This window comes from Nuphar pumila, chromosome 5 (genome assembly GCF_984573655.1).
Source record: "Nuphar pumila chromosome 5, dmNupPumi1.hap1.1, whole genome shotgun sequence".
Taxonomy (NCBI): Eukaryota; Viridiplantae; Streptophyta; class Magnoliopsida; order Nymphaeales; family Nymphaeaceae; genus Nuphar; species Nuphar pumila.
This window is the reverse complement of record NC_143253.1, coordinates 55,774,549-55,795,925: the sequence shown is the minus strand read 5'-3', so window position 1 is coordinate 55,795,925 and position 21,377 is coordinate 55,774,549. Positions and strand designations below refer to the sequence as shown.

The following is a 21,377-nucleotide window of genomic DNA, read 5'->3' as shown; positions in this document are numbered from 1 at the left end:
CGTACAAGTAATCCCACACATGTTCTGGTTCTGCTTGTTCTTTCAGAGTTTATTCAATCTGTCATGGCAGCTCGGCAACATCTCAATCCGTGAGTCTTCCTTCGCGAGGGATCTCTTCTTCCACTCTAAGCTTGGCCCGAGCGATGGTCGCTGGTACTTCATTTGGTGATGCTGGCTATTTACGGCTTGGTGGGCAGTGTAGAGAGAGCGCAATGCCAGGACGTTCGAAGGCCAAACCAGCACAATTCAAGCTCTTCTGGGGGAGGGGGTATCTTGGCCGATGGGTTTCTTATGGTCCGCCTCTGATCTTGCTTGGCTTAATACCCTCTTTTCTAAGTGCCCCGATCTTCTTTCTAAGCTGAGGGTCGATTTCTCGTCGCCCTAATCTTCATGTACTCCAGGCACTTCTTAACGAATTAATTCAATAAATTTTCCTTCCTTTCAAAAATAAAAAAAGAAACTACATAGTTAAGACATAGGCAGAGTTTTTTTGCAGGGGTTCCTGTGATAATCTGATTTGCTTCATTACTTGGCTGGAGTTAATCAAAACCAAGTAGCGGTCCAAGGAGCTCAATATATGTTGAGGTGTTTGTTTGGTTTTACTCTATTAGGGGGTATCAAGGAACCCCAGTAGTGACTTGATGACTTCTTAATCTGAGATCATTCTATTGGAACCATGCTGCTTCAGGTTTCCAGGGACCCAACTAGCAGCTTGGAGACTTCTATAACTGGGGTAAGATTTCATTTTTGAAACTATAATATCAGTGGGGTTCATTGAGCTATATTACTGACTAACCGGACTTGGTTTTGTAAAAATCTAGTGGTTTCAAATCCTAGAGCAAAGAAACTTTTTTACTCCAATGCTTAATCAACTTGTGGGGGTAAGGGGCATAAGCCCCTAATGAAGAAGGCAATACCTAACTGTCCCTTCTCCAATTATCTAGTGCATTCCTGGAGTTGCCTAAAGGTCTTTCAGTTTGGTGAAAAATACATGGCTATTGACAGCACCAACCTGGCTACATTTTTACTCAACCTGTCATCTTCATCCTATTGGCTTCAAAATTGTTATGATCCAGAGAATGATCGTAGATTCATATCCAGTGCCCAGGATCCATATGTCACCTTTAGAGCTCTAGGAGACTCGATCAACAATATGTGGGTGATGACATGACAACTGAGGTAACTTCTCTAATTAAGAAAAAACTCATTGTTCAGAGTTCTAGTAAGAAAGAGAAGCAGGACACATGACATTACCATGAGATGCCAATTGACAGAAGGGCCCAACATGTAGGGGTGTGAATTATGAAAGTCTTAGGGGAATGTCGCCCTTTCTAGAAGTTAATTAGGTTTTGTTAATTATTTTTAATTAAGAAACCTTAATAAATTTGATTAATTAGTGTAGAGTTTTCAGATATGTAGAAATCCTAGCTTAAATGAGTTATTATCTTTTCTAATTAGATAAAATACTAGATAATTAGGACTCAACCCCAGCTCCCTCTATATATAAGGAGGTCTGGGAAGAATTATTGATTATGAAATAAGATTATTAGATTTTTCACATTTCTCTCTCTCTAACCGCCTCCCTCTCTCTCTATCTCTCTAATGTTTTTTTCTCTCTTCGCTCTTTCTTGTTTCTCTCTACTCTTTCTTCTCTCTCACGACCTCTGGTCCTTCCTAAACTCTTCAATATATCAGTCACACAAGGGTTGGACGTTCAACCCCACCACTCGAGCTTAACTCTCCAAACGGCCATACCGTGCGATTTGCTTTCCTGACGAGCCAGGTGACCTCTCTACATTAGATCATGTGTCCAAATTTTAAAACATGGGAAAATTCATCCTAGCCTTCTACATGACTCCAGGTACCTCAAACAACTCGTCTTTAGCCATAGATTAACTTTTGTTGCCTTCCTATAACTCGAAACAACATCATGCCAGGTGCCCCAAATGCTTGATTTTCCTTTAAATTGATAACCCATGTCCGTCAATAGCCTTTCACTGTGTTTAGATTTAGCGAAAGAGATCTCACAGAAGGCGACGAACTAGCAAAGTCACCATGAAGGATATGACTATTGCTAATTGATTGTGGTCATTCTCATGCAAATGCAACATCCTGATAATTTTCTGAAAGAGTAAACTTGTCACCATTACGAATTCAGTTGCATGCTCCTCACCAGCACATACAATCACATGCCATGTCCCTAACTCCTTCACCGATACTCGGTTTGGATTGAGAGTTCAACAACAGCTAGAAAACCGCGATTGAGTAACCACAAAATTATCCTAATGCATAAGGATGATCAAAATCTCATATTTGATCCTAGAGGCACGTCAATTCAGAGGGTCATGAGCTTTACTTTAGGGGCAAAGTGGTGAAGAGCGTGGTGGTTTGTTACAATCCAAAAAATAATCATAGACTATATCCAGTGTTCAAGATCCAGACGCCACCTCCAGAGCCCCAGGAAGGTCGATCAATAGTGTATGGGTTCCATAATGATGACATGGTAGTTGAGGTGACTTTCCTAATTAAGAAAATACTCATTATTCAAAGTCCTAGTTAGGAAGAGGAGAAGCTAGACACATTGCATCACCAAAAGACATGCCAATTAACAGAAGGGACTTGAATTTCAAGAGTCTTAGGGAGACATTCCCTCTTTTAAAAGTTAATTAGTCTTTGTTAATTACTTTTTAATTAAGAGTTCTTAATTAGTTTGCTTAATTAATATAGAGTTCTTAGATATGTAGGAGTCTTAGCTTAAATGTGTTATTGACTTTTTTAATTAGATGAAATACTAAATAATTAGAACTCAACCCAGTTTTCCACATATAAGAAGGTTTGTAAGAACATCATTGATTATGGAATACGATTATTGAAAGTATTTTATCCCTCTCTCTAGCAATCATTTTCTCTATTTCTCTCTAATGTATCTTTCTCTCTCTTTTTTTCTCATTTCTTTTTCTACTATCTTTCTCCTCTCTCATGACCTTTGGTCTTTTCTGGACTCTTCATCATATCAGGCACACAAGGGCTGGATGTCTAACTTTGTCACTCAAGCTGAGCTCCTCGAGCACCTGGACTGTGCATTTTGTTTTTCTAGTAAACCAGGTGGCCTCTCTGCATTGCAAATAGTGTGTCTGAGTTTCAGAACATGAGAAACTCCATCCCAACTTACTATAGATCTGCAAGGTACCTCAACAACCTCTTTTTAGCCTTAAATTAGCTTTTATTGCCTATCTATAACCTGAAACCCAAAACTGCATCCTACCGACTACCCGAAACTCCTGATTCTCCTAAGCCAATAATCCATGCCCGTTAGTCGCCTTTCTTTGTATCTAAATTATATCTCAAACTCTCGTACATGTTCCTAGGTGTCCCTAGAATCCTTAGACTAGAGCCTTTTAGTTCTTAACAGAAACTACACCTAAAACACTTATCGAGCTTAAACTACTCATACCTTATTTAGCTATTTTATCCTATTTTTCATGTACTTTTCAAACCGCTAAGATGTACCATGACATAGATCTTGAGGTTGCGGGTAGTGGCCAAAACAAAAATAAAGCGTGTTGGCTGGTATGCTTCAATCAAAGCTAAAACCAGGTTCTATTCTTTGCCTAAACTTTGCATACTAGTCCCATAGTACTAGGCCTACCATTATGAGATTAGTCAAAGTCATCAATCTAATAAATGTCTCTAAAACTTTCTTGCTCAGCCCAGAGCTATGCAGTCAACTAGTCCTTGAGTCTAAGGGGGCAAATGTTCATTGGGCTAGCCCAATGGTGCACGTGTCTGAAAATACCACGAGTAATATATGGCCAGCCAAGTTCATGACCTACGCATTCAAACTTGAATTTACCAGAACTCTGGATCAAGTGAACTCAGTTCAATTGAAATCATAAGATTCAAAGTGCACTAAACTTGACCCGACCGAGCCCCGGTGAGTTGAATTTCCTTCCTAAACTGTTAGCTGATCATTATGATCATAAGCTTCATCCATGAGAGATATAGACAAGAGGACTTAGGATGATTTGAGGTTTGAATTACAAGGTTGTCGAATTTAAGTTAAAGAAATGATTTTATGAATCACAGCACCTATAACAGAGATTGGTGTGATCCAAGTAAAAATTTAAAAAAGAGGAAGACCATTGAAGACATGAAGGAAGGCAGAGAGGTGAGTTGAGCCAAATTACAGCTCTAGATAAGGAATGGAGAAGAAAAACTCAGAAAGCAGACCTCATGTAGTTAGAATAAGACTTGATAACAATGAAGATGAGTTCATTTAAAATAGTCTCTTTGAAGGGCGCGGTGCAATGTGTGTGGGACTATATATATATATATATATATATATATATATATATATATATATATATATATATATATATATATATATATATATATATATATATATATATATATATATATATATATATATATATATATATATATAGAGAGAGAGAGAGAGAGAGAGAGAGAGAGAGAGAGAGAGAGAGAGAGAGAGGTGCCTATCATGAGCGAACGGTGGATTTCAGGATGTTTTCTGCCAATCTGACTCTGTAGATATGTTCAGCTTGGTTGATTTACTAGGAAATGACATTTGGATCATGTTTTTTAATAAAAAAATGTTTTTTTTAAGTTTTAAATACTTATTAAAATTTTAGACCGATAATTTTTAAACCTTATAAAAACCTACTCATGTGCTGGAATCAGACGATTCAAGAGTCTATTCATATAAAATCAAGAACACATATGTAAGGTTAGATTTAAGAAAAACAAGAAACTTTTTAATAAACATGGATCAGTGTAATCTGCTACTCTTTCTCTCTCTCTCATATATATATATATATATATATATATAGTGTGTGTGTGTGTGTGAACCAATGTTGTCAGTATCGGTGTGTATCATCCTGTATCGGCCTATAAGTATCGCCAAAAAATCGATAGGATACTGACCTGAATCCGGTATTTTTTAATAAATATAAAACTAATTTAAAACAATACACTTGAGTATGGGTATCGGCCAATACACCTGAGTCGTTGGCCAAACAATACAGGTCCGATTCCGATATTGACAACATTGGTGTAAACATTTTCAAACATGCTTGGTGCCATTTTCAAAACTAACACTGAAGTTTTCCCTACCACTGCTACTAGACTACTAGTATCAACATCATTATTATTATTAGTGTGACCTGGTTCATTATGAACTTAGTCATGTTTTCGATTGATGTCAAAATTGGTTAACTTGGAAGGCTAGGTAGGCGTGGGCTATTAAAAAGCCTCAATTCTCTCATTCCTTTCTCGTTTAACTCTTCGAGGAATTGCACTGCCAAAAGCTCTATAGAAAAAAGAAAAAAGAAAAAAAAAATCATGAAGCAAAGCTGCGGCTCCCTTGACTTTATGAAGAACATGCATATCACCTTTATTTGTCTGGAGATGGACTGTTCGTCATACTGAAGCCTTGCATTAAAGATGGTGTATAGAGAACTTTTTTTATTTTAAAGACTAGAAAATGATATGAGGAAAACATAAAAGTGAGCTTCTTACCTTCTGACTGACTGATAGGTCATCGTTAGAGCCATTCTCTATGTTGGTGTGAGCCATGAAGATTGATTCCGCAGCGGTTGAGTGTCACCAAAGAAACCAAAAGCATTGTTGTCAGTATCAGTATTCAGTTGAATCGGTCGATACCGATACTCAAGTGTATCAGTCTGAATCCGCCAAAAACTAATTAAAAAAATATTACATGTCAATCCAAACGTGACACGTGTTAAAGCCATTAAAAATTAATTTTATGTATTTTTAAATTTATTAAAAATTACTCATTCAGGAATGATGCATATAAATTTTCTACTGATACAATATGTATGGGTACGCATCAATACTGACAACATTGACCAAAAGCATTGCACTGTTAAATACAAGAAAGAAAAGAGAGCATCCGGCACCTGACCTTAACAAAGCATCTGTAAATTGTAACAAGAGGAACTTTAGCTTTCTTTGGCAAGGTGGCTTCATGTGCGTACCCGAAGCCCTTGAATAGGGGATGTAAATAGGTAGGATTCAAGATGAAGGTTTTGCAAAATTTAGCTGTTCCGGATCGGATTCTTCAATATATTTAGTTCTGAACAGTTTGCATCCCTGCCTTGAATGGTTTAACTTTGGAGAAGCCACAAGCCAGTCCTGCGCAAGGAGGGCAGATCGGGTCATAATGCATATAACCCTTCATTGATCATATTCAATTCCCACCGCACATCTCACTTGACGGCCTTGAGAGTGGGCTCATGCACAAGTGAGATGTGCAGTTGGGACTGAACATAAGTGATGAATTAGTTATACACAATATGATTAAGGTAGGTGCTTAGGTCTTGAATTGTAGGGTTTTCTAAAAGTTAGGGGTGCAACACATTATACCAACGGGCCTCTGCTTGTCGGGTAGGAGCAGCTAGTGCACGTCACCTTGTATTGGCACGTTGCAGGTTTAAACCCAATGGTATGGTTGTATCAGACCCAGCTTGCCTTTATTTATATATATAACTTTTATTTTTTAGTCTATTTATGATAGTAGACTGCTGTGATTTTATCTTATTGAGACATATGGCCCCATTCTCTTTCTCTTTCCGGTTCTGTTGGGAGCTTCTAACTCCTTTATATGAATATGGCATGTGTTACTACAATCTTGATTTGATGGGGTTAAAAGATTGAGATTCTTGTTTTAACAGTTTTTTAACAAAATTCAACATAAAAAAAACAGTAACTTTTTTATTGATTTTTTATAAAAATCTAAACCTTCCCTTAGGAGGGCGGTTTTATCTATCATAAACAACAACACCCCTAAAATCATAGGGGTGGCAATCAGGTTGGGTCGGCGGGTTGGTGGGTCGGGTTGATGGGTCAGAATACCTCAACGACCCGTTTATTAAACGGGTCAGATGTGAGAAACACAAACATGACCCATTTATTAAATGGGTAATCCGACACGACACGGTTAACCCGTTTAATAAATGGATCGGGTCAACATGACACGATTACACGACACGGTGACCCGTTTATTAAACGGGTCAACCCGATAACATTGACACGATAACCGATCCGAATAACCTGTCTAACCCAAATAACACAATTAGAAATACAAAAAAAACACATACTATACTTTTTTTTCTGCAAATCGAGTAAAAGCACAACCTTTCTCTCTCCTCCCCACAAAACCATGCTCTTCCTCCTCCCCATCTTGCCTTCTGCCTTCCTCCCTCTGCCACTGCCACCACCACCATACAAATCACACCATCATCCGCTCGTCGACCACCTCTTCTTCCTCCCCCACCGATGAGCTATACCAACCCCTCTACCACCCTCCTGCTGCTCCCCTTCCCTCCCAATTCGCCTCTCTCGAGTCCATCGACGACCGCCTCCGCACTCTTTGCGACCGCCTCGGCCTCTGGTTCGACTACACCCCGCTCATCACCGCCCTCGGCCGCAATGGCCTCTCCCCTTCCTCCATCGAGGAGTCCACCGACATCACAGGCATCGAGCAGAACCGCTTGGTGGTTGCCTCTCAGGTGAGACTCTCCCTCCTATGGCCTCCCCGCCGATGCTATCGCCTCCTTCGACTCTGCCATCGACGGCCCCGACATCCTCTATGAGCTACGCCTCCTCTCCAATCGCCAGAGGGTCGACGCCGCCCGCTACGTCATTGACGGCAACCTCGACGCCAGGGCCACCTGTGCCATCAAGGACTTCCCCCACCGCCGATCCGACTGCGAATGGGATGCCTTCTCCCCGTCCTCCGTCGGAGATTGCCTCACCTTCATGTACCTCCGACAGAGCAGAGAGAACTAGGAGAGTCCCACCACTGTGAAGGCGTTGGAGCTCGCCGCAGAGGCTGGGGAGACCGCCAAAGCGAAGGAGAGGATCAGGGAGGAGATGAAGGGAGACATAGGCGGTGAAGGGGAGCTGGAGAAGGAGCATGTTCGGGTGCCAGTGGTGAGATTGAAGGTCGGCAAGGCCGCAGAAGTAACGTCGGTGGTGGTGCTGTCGGTCTGCAAGGCCACGCCGGAGGAGGTGACCGCAGCTCCGGAGTGCAGAGTGGAGGAAGTTTTCGGCATCGACAGGGTGGCGGAGATGGGTGGTGCTGCCGGGTTGGGAGTCGGTGGCGGCGGATGCAGCCGGGAATGGTGGGTTGGTGGTAAGGGTGGCAATCGGGTCGGCTGCCGCTCGGTAGGAATGAGTTAGGTGGGTGACTAAAGTGTAAAGTTAGGAATTAAGGTTAGATAAGTTAATATATATATATATATATATATATATATATATATATATATATATATATATATATATATAAAGGTTGACGGGTTCGTATAAATGGGTTGACCCGCCTGCCTAACCCGTTTACTAAACGGGTCAAACAGGTTGGCATTCCCTTAACACAAACACGACCCATTTAATAAACGGGTTAGGTAAGTCGACCCGTTTATGACACGATTTAAGCCAAACCCTAACCCGGCTAAGAAGAGGGTCGGTCAGATTTTGCCACCCCTCATGATAATCAATAACATATATCAATGAAAAGGCAATATTATTTGTTATATATTGACTAGTGAGCTAAAAAATGACACCCAGTTTATCATAAGGCGGTTACGGTCTACGGACAAAAAAAAAGGTAGAGAAAGACAAGATAGAGCTGAGGTATTTCCTGAATCCCATTTCTCGCGGGTGGGCCTTTTTTCCAGTGATTGGAGGGAGCTCTAGATTTATAAACACAAAAAAAAGAACGAAAACACGATTTTGATACCGGGTGGTCTTGCGTCTGGACTCTGGAGATCTCCCAGAACATCCCAGACTATTCTCTTCTTCTGCTTCTCTTATATAATAAGAGAAGATAATCCGTTTCAGAAGTATAGTAACAAGGAAGCCTCAACAGTAATCACCATCTCTGTATCACTCTCAAACTTCAATTCTCAGTGTTTTGTCTGAAGAATTGAATGGCCACATTGACTTGTTATGCCATCAATTCCTCCACTCTTCGTCTTCCTCCACTGAGATGTTGCAGGAACAGCTGCAATCTTGCTCTCCATCCAGGAGGGATGAGAATTGCGTCGTCCTTGGCGATACCATCGTTGAGAAATGGCCATCTTGTCTTAACTAAGAAGGCTGAAAGGCCAAGGAGGAGTTCGGGGTTCGTCGTCCGGTGTGAAGCCCCAAAGGATGGAAGGGTATGTGGTTTTTTGGTATAGTTCGAGTCGGAATTGCGTCTAGTTTTCTATGGGCGTTCTTGGATTTAATTTTGGTTATGTGGGTGTTATTTTTTCATGGTGGGTTTCTCATCAATGAGCCAAAGAAATGGCGTTTCCTTCTTTGTAGGAATTATTAGTTTGAATTTTGGTTTGTGGGTTTTCCTTTTCATCGTAGATTGCTTAATAAGGATCCCGGAAGCGGCGTTTTCTTGTTTGTGGTACTCTTGTTTTGGATTCTGCCTTCTGGGATTTCTTTCAATGGCGCATTCCTGAACAAGAGTTCACGGAAAAGGAGCTTGTATTTTTTTGTTGGTGATCGTAATTTCAATTGGGTTTTGCGCCTTCTCGGTTTTATGATTTTGGGATGATTCTAGTTTATTTCGTTTCTTTCTCTAGATCTCGTAATTTGTCATTTGGAAATGCTGGATTTGTCGGGGAGAACTTTCTTTTTGTTATCCATTGGTTGAATCTTTAGGTTTCTTTGTCGAATTGTAGATTACGCAGCAAGAGTTCACGGAAATGGCATGGCAAGCGATCGTTTCTTCGCCGGAGGTGGCGAAGGAGAGCAAACAACAAATTGTCGAGACGGAGCATTTGATGAAGGCACTGTTGGAGCAGAAAAATGGGCTCGCTCGCCGAATCTTTTCGAAGGCGGGTGTTGATAACACTCGCCTTCTTGAGGCTACGGAAAGGTTTATTCAGAGGCAGCCCAAGGTATATTTTTATTGGTAACCATGATATTCAATCGTGATGGACTGTGTACAGAGTACTGAGTTTTCCTTTTGACCTTTTTTTTCTTTTTAAAATTGAAACCGTGATGCCTTTAAACATGATACGAACAAGAATGTGTTGCTAAATTAGTGCTTCCGTCGTTATTATTAATGTTGGATGGAAATTTTTGTTGCATAAACTATCATTCAATTTTCCTTTTCATATGACTCATGGATGTGCTGACATTACTCGTCCATTGTGGTCCTGGGTGTGAAAGATATGTTGGGATTTTTTTTTCGCTGTGAACATCTGATATATATGCCATTGCGTTATCGGATTAGTTTTCCTTTTTGCCAATTATTTTTTAATGATGCAAATGAGTCATACAAAAAGTATTCTTCCTACCCCCTTTCAACCCATTTAGATTTGTGGCAGTAGCTCCTAGGATGATAGCTGAGCCATTCCCTTATGACAAAAACTGAGCTAGCTAGGGCAAACCAAAACAAACAATAACTAGACAAATATATTCAATGAGCAAAAGGAGAGAGAGGGATCCAAACCCTCGATAGTGCTTTGCTCGTAGTAACTATACCAATTTTCAAGACCGGAGCTATCAACCACTCAACCATCTCTCCTATAAACGATCCCCATTTTATTTCCTCGAATAGGACACAGCCATACAAGTTGATACCACAACTCACTGTAGAAAGATCTCAGATGCGATATATACCTATTCTATATTTGGATCTATATATCCATATATGTATTTGTATTGTATATATAGTTAGCTCATGATCCATTATGTCCATCATTTCTGAAGCAAATAAAACCAGACCCTTGACCCCATGTACGATCCGAACAAGTAATGAGCCCTAATGGATCATTAATCAAAGGTTGGGGCAAAGGATCAAGCACTTTGACTTTGCCCCCCAGGATCCACCACAAGTTGGGTTGGAGAGATTCATGGCCAAATCCCTCTATGATGCATTTTCTTATGCCTTACAATTTCATCCGAGAGAGGAATCAAATGGTATAGTTCATTCATCTGCCGATAGCTTGGATGATTACAACCATGACTATTGCTTTTGCACGGAAGATGCTTTTTGACCAATAGCTAATTGGATAGTGATTTTTACCCCATTTTTATCACGAAGTGCTTATTCGATCTTTTTTATTATCATAGTGAAATAAAAAGTTTTTGGGTTATTGTTTATTGATGTTAGTATTAGAATCCACAGAAAAAAATCCTTGATTCTGCATTTGGATTAAATAGCTAACAATCTCGTTCATTGGTGAATTACTAAATGGGAATTGAAATAAATTGAAATTGAAAATCCAATCGTATTCAAATAGTTCCTTATTGATCCATTCTCAAAAGGATTGAGTAAAAGATCCACATTTTTTTATTTGATAATTAGTTATTAGTCTTTTTCATGTCATTTTGTATCGTACGATTCCTTTGTTGTGGGCCCATTTACCCACTAGGGGTAATGATAAGAATTATAAAATGGATTGCACACTATGCCTAGATCTCAGATAAATGGAAATTTTATTGATAAAACCTCTTCAATTGTAGCCAATATCTTATTACGAATAATTCCGACAACTTTGGGAGAAAAAGAGGCATTTATCTATTACAAAGATGGTGCGATTTGATTCCTTTTTTCAAAGGCGGGTGTTGATAACACTCGCCTTCTTGAGGCTACGGAAAGGTTTATTCAGAGGCAGCCCAAGGTATATTTTTATTGGTAACCATGATATTCAATCGTGATGGACAGTGTACAGGGTACTGAGTTTTCCTTTTGCCCTTTTTTTTCTTTTTAAAATTGAAACCGTGATGCCTTTAAACATGATACGAACAAGAATGTGTTGCTAAATTAGTGCTTCCGTCGTTATTATTAATGTTGGATGGAAATTTTTGTTGCATAAACTATCATTCAATTTTCCTTTTCATATGACTCATGGATGTGCTGACATTACTCGTCCATTGTGGTCCTGGGGGTGAAAGATATGTTGGGATTTTTTTTTTTGCTGTGAACATCTGATATATAATGCCATTGCATTATCGGACTACTAATCTGAATTGTTGTTAACCAAAGGCGATGATGCTTGTTTGGCATAGCATTTGCCTTTTCTCTAATAAACTCTTTGGACAGATTTAGTTGAACGATATTAGTTCAGTGAACTTGCTGTTCATTTTTCTATTTGCTCATGCACATCTTCTGATCAGATTTCACTCTTTATCTTGTACTTGTTTTAGTGACCTAATAGCCTTCACCGTATCTTAAAATTTGGCAGGTTATTGGTGAAACAGCAGGTTCTATGTTAGGGAGAGATTTGGAGGCTCTGATTCAGAGATCCAGGGAATACAAAAAAGAGTATGGTGATGCATTCGTGTCTGTTGAGCATTTCGTACTTGGTTATGCGCAAGATCAACACTTTGGAAAACAGTTATTTAAGGATTTCCAGATATCTCTCAAATCCCTGACATCTGCCATACAAGCTATCAGGGGAAAGCAGACAGTCATTGATCAAGGTACCATGTGCTCCCATGGAATTTTCCTGCATGTTGATTAGTGTTTTCCGCCAAAGATAATAATGTTGGATGTACCATTATAGTCTTATTTGATTAGGCTCTTATGATGCATGACATCCAGATGCATTTGAGCATATTGGCCTTAATACTTGGCGTTTGTGGTCATAATTTTGAGAATAATTAGATTTATTTAAGAAGCCTACTTTTAAACTGATATCTTGTTTATAGAGAAATGATTTTGACCTGATCTAGTGTTCTTGTGTCCCGGTGTTTGACATAAGTCAAAGTAACAGGAAATGTGGTGGTGGTCTTAAGTATGGGTTGCCAATGATGGTCTCCTTTTTTATAGCATTTCCCCAACCAATACCATCAAAAGAGTTAAGGATTACGTTGTTGGGATCAACTGAGCTTGGCTGTAGAGTAGTAAGTGATACTTAAGAAACACTCACAGTTATATCTTTTCATTTTTTTTTGTTCTCTTAGTCTCACCATCAAAAGAGTTGAGGATTGCGTTGTTGGGATCAACTGAGCTTGGCTGTAAGGTAGTAAGTGATACTTAAGAAACACTCACAGTTATATCTTTTCATTTGTTTGGTTCTCTTAGTCTCCCTATCAGACTGTAGGCAACCTTAGAACTCTCAGTCTTTGATAGATATCTGTAGGCTCTGATTCTATCATTTCTTGTTCGTTTTGAGTGAACTCTCAAGAATGGTCTGGTTTTCTAAGAGCTGCAAATAGTTAAATATTACCATGTCAGCATGGACTATGCTTAGACAATAGTAAATGATACTCTAAACATTTCAGATGTATCCTTTTGTTTCATTGCGTACTCGACTCAACTCTCAGGCCGTAGGTGTTAAACATTGCCTTGGTGGATTAGATGCAATAGATTGTGTGTGAATGTTTTCTTAAGTGTAAGCAAACTTGGCAGACAACAGTTATGATGACAGTGGAAGCATTTAACTTTGTATCTTTTCATCTGGTTGAAATGCTCTACCCGTTGATTAAAATGTGAGTGATGTCTCCACATAATTTAAATGTTAATGTCTGCATAATTCTTGATATCTTGAAAAAGTATTCCAAGATTAATCTGGATCTGATTAGTTTCTGTTGCTGGATTGAATCATGGGACAATTTGTAGTCTAAACTGCCTCTGTTGCTGGTTGACATATCCTTATTTCTTATCATTACATTTAACTGGCAATTCATTCTCTACCTTGTTTGTATCTTCATAGCAAAGACTCTTCTGATTTGTCCTTGTTTGCACAGATCCTGAAGGAAAGTATGAAGCCTTGGACAAATATGGAAAGGATTTAACAGCTATGGCAAAGGAAGGGAAGCTAGATCCTGTCATAGGAAGGGATGATGAGATTAGAAGATGTATACAGATTCTTTCAAGAAGAACCAAGAATAACCCTGTATTAATTGGTGAACCTGGTGTTGGGAAAACTGCAATTTCTGAAGGGTAACACTCCTCAGCAATCTTCTATATAAAATATCACTAGCTGAACTTTTGCAGGTAATTTGTTGAAACTAACATCTTTTATATGGATATTCTCAACAGGCTTGCCCAGAGAATTGTGCAAGGAGACGTACCTCAAGCTTTGATGAATCGCAAGGTGCATGCTTCTCCCACTTAAATATATCTAAACCACGAATTCCCAGATGGTTTTTGTGCTGTAAAAGAGACTAAGAGGCCATCTATTGTTGTTGTTTTTATTTAGTAATATTTTTCTTACATTTGCTGTTGCTATTGGTGGTTTGTGAACTCCAATTTTACCAAAAGGCACATTTGTTTAGGGGTCAAACGAGATAACTGGATGGTTTGGTTGTCCATCATAACCAAGGGGTGTCAGTTTCGAATCTGAGGGGCTATCCCCAGCTTGGCTATCGAAAAAGAGAAAAAGAATGCATATCAGTTTCTTGTACATTCACTTGCTTCAAATGTTTTTAGAAGAAAACACATTTTAAGAGGGTATAAAATATGCATGTATGGGAAAAAATGATTTATTGTCTTCTTTTCTTGATTTCGTCTTTTTCTTTACAGTTACATTCATGTCTTGTCTTCTCTATGTAGGGATGTAAATGGTTTGGATTCAGGTCGGATGTAGCCAATATTATATCTGATTAATTGGATGTTGGCTAAACACATTCGAATTCGGATTCAGATCCAGACAGTAAAAAACTCATACCAAATCTGGTTTTTACATGTGAAGGATTTGGATATCTGTCAAATCCAGATATTCATCGGGTTCGGTAGTAAAAACTCAAAACTACATCCAAATCCAATTATAATCGGATATGGTTTTGGCTTACCAAAACCGACTAAACGGTGTTGGATTCGGTCGGATATCAAATAAAATCTGATCCATTGACATCCCTACCTCCATGTAACCAAGATTTTTTGAGTTGGCTATTATGTCATTCTTGAATTCTGTCAAACTGATTAGGTGATCAGCAAAAAGAAATTTTGGTAGTGGACCTCAGCTGTTTTTGATGCTTGTTCTCTGCCTTAGTGAGCTCATTTGGTTCAATGCTAAGTTTAAATGATTTTTGATCTGGTCTTTCTTAAAGGGTGTTTATTCTAGTCATTCCAATCGATTCTTTAAAGGGATTGCTTCTAAAATCCAAATATTCTTGTTTTGTAAAGGGCTTTTATATTGGTCATTCTGATTGATTATTTAATTGGGTAATGGACCTCGGCTGTTTTAGGTGCTTGTTCTCTGCCTGTTGCTAAGTTGGTTGAATATTTGATGTGTTAAGGGCTTTTAATCTGGTCATTCTTATTCGTAAAAGGGATTTTATTCTGGTCACTCTTATTGATTCTTTAAAGGGCTTGCTTCTGTAATCCACATATTCATGTTTTTCCTATGTTGTTAAAATATCTTGTATATAGATATATATTTATATATACATGTATGTATATACATGTGTTTGTGCACATATATGTATGTATGTATGTATGTTGTATTTAAATATATATATTTTTAAGTAGAATGTATTTAGGTTATTTTGTAAATATATTTTTGTTTTTTGTATTTATCTAGGTTTATGAGGGCAGCTTGGTCTTTTTGACCAACTAGTGTTGGGAGCTCCCAACAGCTAGATTTCTAGCCACTGGGAGCTCCCAATGGCTAGTAGGGGACTCTCTTTATTCCCTACTCTTTGTATATATATGGGACTTAAGTCCCTGTTCCCTTATGCATTTTGTGTGCATATTTGCCCTTAATAAAATTAATATTTTTTATGTGATTTGTGTATGCCCTTAGTGGCTTTGTGAGTGTGCTTGTTGCACTTGAGTGCTTGGTATATTCTTGTCCTTGTGACATTGTAACTATTGCTCTCTTGGATGCCACTTCATTACAATTGTTGCCACATGAAGCTCTATAGCCTTATATTATTCCTTTTATTGGTTGTCACGTTCTCCATTTTGTAAGATATCAACTTTTTATTTATTGGTTACTGTGTTCTTTATTATGTTAGTCATTTTTTTTTATTTCTTTGTTATATAAGTTATTATTTTTTATATCTTGTACTTATGGTAGTTATTGTGACACTGGCCAATATTATGCCTTTTGAGTAATCACAATTTATGATTGGGGTAGGCCTAGGAAGACTTGGATGGAGATGATAGGAAAGGATATGAATGCTTTGAACCTCACCGAGGACATGGCATTGGATAGAAATGATTGGAGGAGAAGGATTCATGTGGAAGACCCAGAATGATTTTCTTTTTTGGTTCATATCGCCGACCCCAATTGTTTTGGGATGAAGGCGTAGTTGTTGTTGTTGTAGTAATCACAATTTATATTTCCCTATATGGCCTGCCTGATTTGGTTTTGTGAAGTGTTCACTCTCCTAGTGTCATTTGTTCTTTGAACTTGTGTCATTACAAGTTGTTGAATGTTGACCTATGAAGTCTCTTGAAATATATTGAAAGGTTGTCTTTTTGACAAACTTGTTACAGCTATAATTCATTTGAGAAGCATTAACCCCATGCATTTTTCTTTTGCTGGATAATATCCTGCATCTTAGAACTTTGGAATGCTTCAATCTTCAGATACAGTAGTATATAGAAGTTCTGCTCTTTTTTTTTGTTTTTTTCAGTTAATATCTTTAGACATGGGTGCACTCATTGCTGGAGCCAAATTTCGGGGAGAATTCGAGGATAGACTGAAAGCAGTGCTTAAAGAAGTGACAGAATCAGATGGACAGATAGTACTCTTTATTGATGAAATTCATACAGTTGTTGGTGCTGGTAATGACAATCATCCTTTCCAGTTATTTAGTAAATATTGGTTGTTATGGTTATTTACTGTTCTTGTTCAATCCTCCCACTTGTTCACGCAAAGAAAGACATTTATAGAATAGTGGGAAGAGGATTCTTTTTTTAATTGTTTAATGATAGTGCCACATGTGCAAAATTTTGTGTTATTGTGTTCAAAACGATCCTAGACTCAGAAGTATTAGTGAGTGCTGATTTTGTCTCGATCAAGAATATGCTATTAGATTACCTGAATATTAGGAATACCTATGATTTGATCCATAATTTTCAGATTTCATAATCATATCAACTATGATTTTAAACTACAAGATGCTTACTTGAGATGGAAGTGGACCATGGATCATCAGATTCCTTGACATTCTTGAATGTTCCTTTGAACAACGTCCCTTAAATGCTCTCTTCAGTATCCCTATTCTTTTGTACGTCCACTTTTTTAGCTCTAGCTGGTAGCCACTTAATGTAACTATATATTCATATATTCAAATCAGTTAATTCCTTTGAGATATTGAAAAAGAGAATCCAGTGGAGCAAGATATATTTGATTTCTCCAGTATCTTCAAAGTTCAAAGCATGTGAAATTCTTTGTCTTCATTTTTATTTTCTCCAAGTCAATCAGGAGCAAGGTTACCAGGCTAGGAAGCGGAAGTGAGGCATTTTAAAATTTAGAAGTGGGAAGCGATGAATCAATTTAAAAGAAAAAATAGGACTAAAAAAGGAAGTCATGAGATTGAATGAGAAGCAAAATAATAATCAAACGGGAAGGGAATAAAAAAAAAATGACAATTCTTAAATTTCATGATTTTGGAGTGTAAGACGTACATTCTTCTCAAAATCTAAAAATGATGATTGCCAAGTTAGAGAAAGCACATAGGAAGTGAGTGGAAAGCGTGAAGGAAGTACATGAAAAACATGAAAAGCATGACAGAAGCACATAGGAAGCATGTAGGAAAACGGGAGAACAACATGTGAGAATCATAAAGCATGGGAGAATCGAGATTCCCATCAAGTTTCGGAAGCGAGGAGTTTTGCGCTTCCCACCTAACTATGAAGCTTCCGATAACACTGATCAAGAGTTGTATATATTATTTTCAGAGTATTATTACCATTGTGGAAGTGTATATTTAGGTATTATCAGCTGTGTCGTGAATAGTTGTAAACTGATTCTAAAGGCTTGTAAATCTTTTGTGTAATGTTTAAATAAGTTGGTATTTTCCGTTTCTGTACAATCTTGTGTACTAGTTTCAAAGGCAGTATGCCATAGTTTGAGCCAACCCCATGTAGCTGATGTAAGACTTCCAGCCTTAGTTTAGAATCAGATTTTGAAAAAGTTCAGTAATATTAGTCTACTTTGTCTCTATTATCGTGTGCTTTCTCTGAATACTCTCCTTGTAGAGAGCCTAATAGCTTTGATGTCAATAATTGACTAAAGTTCTGTTATTGAGGCAGATGCTGATTATGATCTTTGTGATTATTTCAGGTGCCACAAATGGTGCCATGGATGCAGGCAACTTGTTGAAGCCAATGCTTGGTCGAGGGGAGCTACGATGTATTGGCGCTACTACCCTTGATGAATATCGAAAATATATTGAGAAAGATGCAGCCCTGGAGCGCCGTTTCCAGCAAGTATATGTTGATCAGCCCACAGTGGAGGACACGATCTCTATACTTCGCGGGTTGCGTGAAAGATATGAGCTACACCATGGTGTTCGTATTTCAGATAGTGCGCTTGTAGAGGCTGCACTTCTTTCAGACCGTTATATAAGTGGGCGCTTTCTGCCTGACAAAGGTAATTGTTATAGAGCTCTCTCTCTCTTTTTAAATCTGGCCTTCTCTGGACTCTTATGCATTCTTTTTTCGTTTACAGCTATTGATCTAGTAGATGAAGCAGCTGCAAAACTAAAAATGGAGATCACTTCAAAACCAACTGCTCTTGATGAGATAAACCGTGCTGTTTTGAAGCAGGAGATGGAGCGTCTTTCGCTTACTAATGACACAGACAAAGCTTCAAAAGATAGGTTGATTCGACTTGAGGCAGAACTCTCCCTCTTAAAGCAACGACAAACTGAATTAACTGAACAGTGGGAACATGAGAAGTCTGTTATGACCCGAATACAGTCCATGAAAGAAGAGGTACGTGCACACATTTTTCATTTTCCCTCTATTAGTGCTTGGGTTGTAAGAACACGAGCTCCTTCAAAGATGTTCACTAAATCACCAACAATGGACACTCAGAGAGGAATGAACACTCAAAAGAACCACAAAAAAGGGTTCATACACAAATACCCACTAAATGGGTTTAAGAACAAGAGAAAAACAATAAGTTTATTGATTGTAATCCACACTAAATTCATATATTGAGTGGGGGCAATGCCCCATATTTATACACAAAAGAAAGGGGGGAAATAGAGAGTCATTGGGCTCCCAACGACTCCATTTAGAGCCGTTGAGAGTCCAACGACTCTTTTTGTATTGATTAGTTAATATTTTGACTAGTTCAATACAAACCAAACAAACTAAAAAGTTTAAAATAAAAAAAACCTAGTTACTATACATGTTATATATTTTCATTTTTAACACCCCCTTTAAACTTACGGTTGGATAACCAAAAGTTTGTCTAAGAGAAAGTGAAATCTAGGAGTTGTGAGAGGTTTGGTGAAGAAATCTGCCAATTGATATTCTGAAGTAACATAGGGAAGATTATGAATTTCTCTCGTACATAGTGACAATCCATCTCAATGTGTTTGGTACATTCATTGAAGGTCCGGTTGCTGACAATGTAAATAGAACTTTTGTTGTCACAACATAATCGTAATGCTCCTTTACTCTGAACACCCATGTCATCTAGTAATCTCCTTAGCGAGACCACTTTCATAGTGGTTGTAGTCATGGCTCTCTACTCTGCTTCAATTGATGATAAAGAGACTTTCTGTTGCTTTTTGCACCTCCAAGAAATCAACCATTCACCTAAAAATACATAAAAACCAGTAGTTGAGTGTCAGTTATTTGGATCTCCTCCCCAATCACTATCAATATAAGCAATTAAATCTAAGGAAGAAGAAGTAGACAAGAAAAGTCCTTGAAAAATAGAAGTTTTAATATATCTAATAATGTGCAAAGCAACTCTCGTATGAACAATGGTAGAAGCATGCTTAAATTGACTTGTTGTATGAACTGCATGCACAATGTCAGGTCTCGTAATTAAGAGATATGATAGTGCCCCGACAAATTGTCTGTAAGGTGTTGGATTTTTAAGTGGTTCTCCATCATCAATCTTCATTTTGACATTGACAACTTTTATAGTGTCGACCTTCTTCTCGTCTGCGCAAACTTAAATTAAGTCAGCAAATAACCTCTAGAAGAATAAGAAACTTCTATACCAAGAAAAATTAAAAAAAAAACCCAAATCAGTCATTTCAAAATGTGTTTTGAGAAGCCTTTTAATGTTTTCAACTCCTTGTTTATCACTTCTAGTGATAATCATATCGTCCACGTGGAGAAGAAGGATAATAATACCTACACATCAGAAATCTTAACAAACAAAGTTGTGTCAGTCAGACAAGATTAAAGACCAAATTCAAGCATAACTTGACTAAACTTGTCATACCAAGCCTTTGGTTCTTGTTTAAGACCATACAGGGCCTTGTCTAAACAAAGAACTTTTCCTTTAGGAATAACTATGTCAGGTGGCGGTTTCATATAAACTTCTTCAGTCAAGCTTCCATTGAGAAACACATTTTTAACATCCATTTGATATACAAGTCATTTCTTTACAGAGGCAAGAGTTATTAAGGTCCTAACTGTAGTCATTCTAGTAATTGGAGCAAAGGTTTTCTCATAGTCTATTCCATACTCTTGGAAATATCCCTTGACAACTAATCTGGCTTTGTATATTTTAAGAGTTCCGTCATTCTTGCTTTTAACTTTATACACCCATCAACAACCTATAGGTTTATTTCCTGGTGGAATATCTTGAATAGTTTAAGTATTTGCCTTTTCTAAGGCATTTAATTTCACTCTCATAGCTTCTACCCACTCAGGATGTTCCTTTGCTTCAGCATAGTTGAAAGGTTCTATGCAGAAATGTATTAATTGCAATGTAGGCTTGATATTTAGGTGAAAAAGGCTCATAGGACAATTTTTTTAGGGATTTTTGACACTCAAGATGACTTTTTTTTGTATCTCTTGTTTTTCATTAGTGGTATATTTTTCTAGAGTACATGGATGTTCTAAATTACCACACCTAGAATATTGAATATAATCTTTGATCTTTATGGGATGATTCTTCACTTATCATATCATTTTTAACTTCTTGGTCTTCATCAATATCACACTCACCAATCTTTGGAACTAAATAAAAAAAAGAATACTTATTTATTTTCTTAGTTTTCTCAGTTTCAAAAAAACTTTCCTTTTCCAAAAAAATACATTCCTTGACACACATAACCTTTTAGTTTTAAAGTCAAAATATCTATAACCTTTTTTATTATTTGCATATCCTAGAAAAACACAAGGAATAGCACGAGGAGAGAGTTTGTCATTTTTGTCAATAAAAATGAAAACTTACATCCAAAAACCCTTAACCTAGAGTAATCTGGGATTTGTTTGAAAAGTTTTTCAATAG

At 37.9% G+C, this 21,377-nt stretch overlaps 1 protein-coding gene and 1 pseudogene across 1 annotated transcript in view; both read left to right on the top strand.

Annotated features, from left to right (window-relative positions):
* The first annotated feature begins 143 nt into the window (after positions 1-143).
* On the top strand, positions 144-8,215 carry LOC149837638 (rubisco accumulation factor 1.2, chloroplastic-like; annotated as a pseudogene).
* A 556-nt stretch (positions 8,216-8,771) lies between these two features.
* Positions 8,772-21,377, top strand: part of CLPB3 (casein lytic proteinase B3) — a 36,392-nt gene continuing 23,786 nt past the window's right edge. The window contains exons 1-8 of the mRNA XM_090006166.1: positions 8,772-9,203; positions 9,720-9,938; positions 12,234-12,471; positions 13,741-13,936; positions 14,036-14,090; positions 16,579-16,729; positions 18,234-18,542; positions 18,621-18,886. Coding sequence (XP_089862292.1) covers positions 8,973-9,203; positions 9,720-9,938; positions 12,234-12,471; positions 13,741-13,936; positions 14,036-14,090; positions 16,579-16,729; positions 18,234-18,542; positions 18,621-18,886 — 1,665 coding nt within the window. The 5' untranslated portion in view covers positions 8,772-8,972. The remainder of the gene's footprint in view (positions 9,204-9,719; positions 9,939-12,233; positions 12,472-13,740; positions 13,937-14,035; positions 14,091-16,578; positions 16,730-18,233; positions 18,543-18,620; positions 18,887-21,377) is intronic.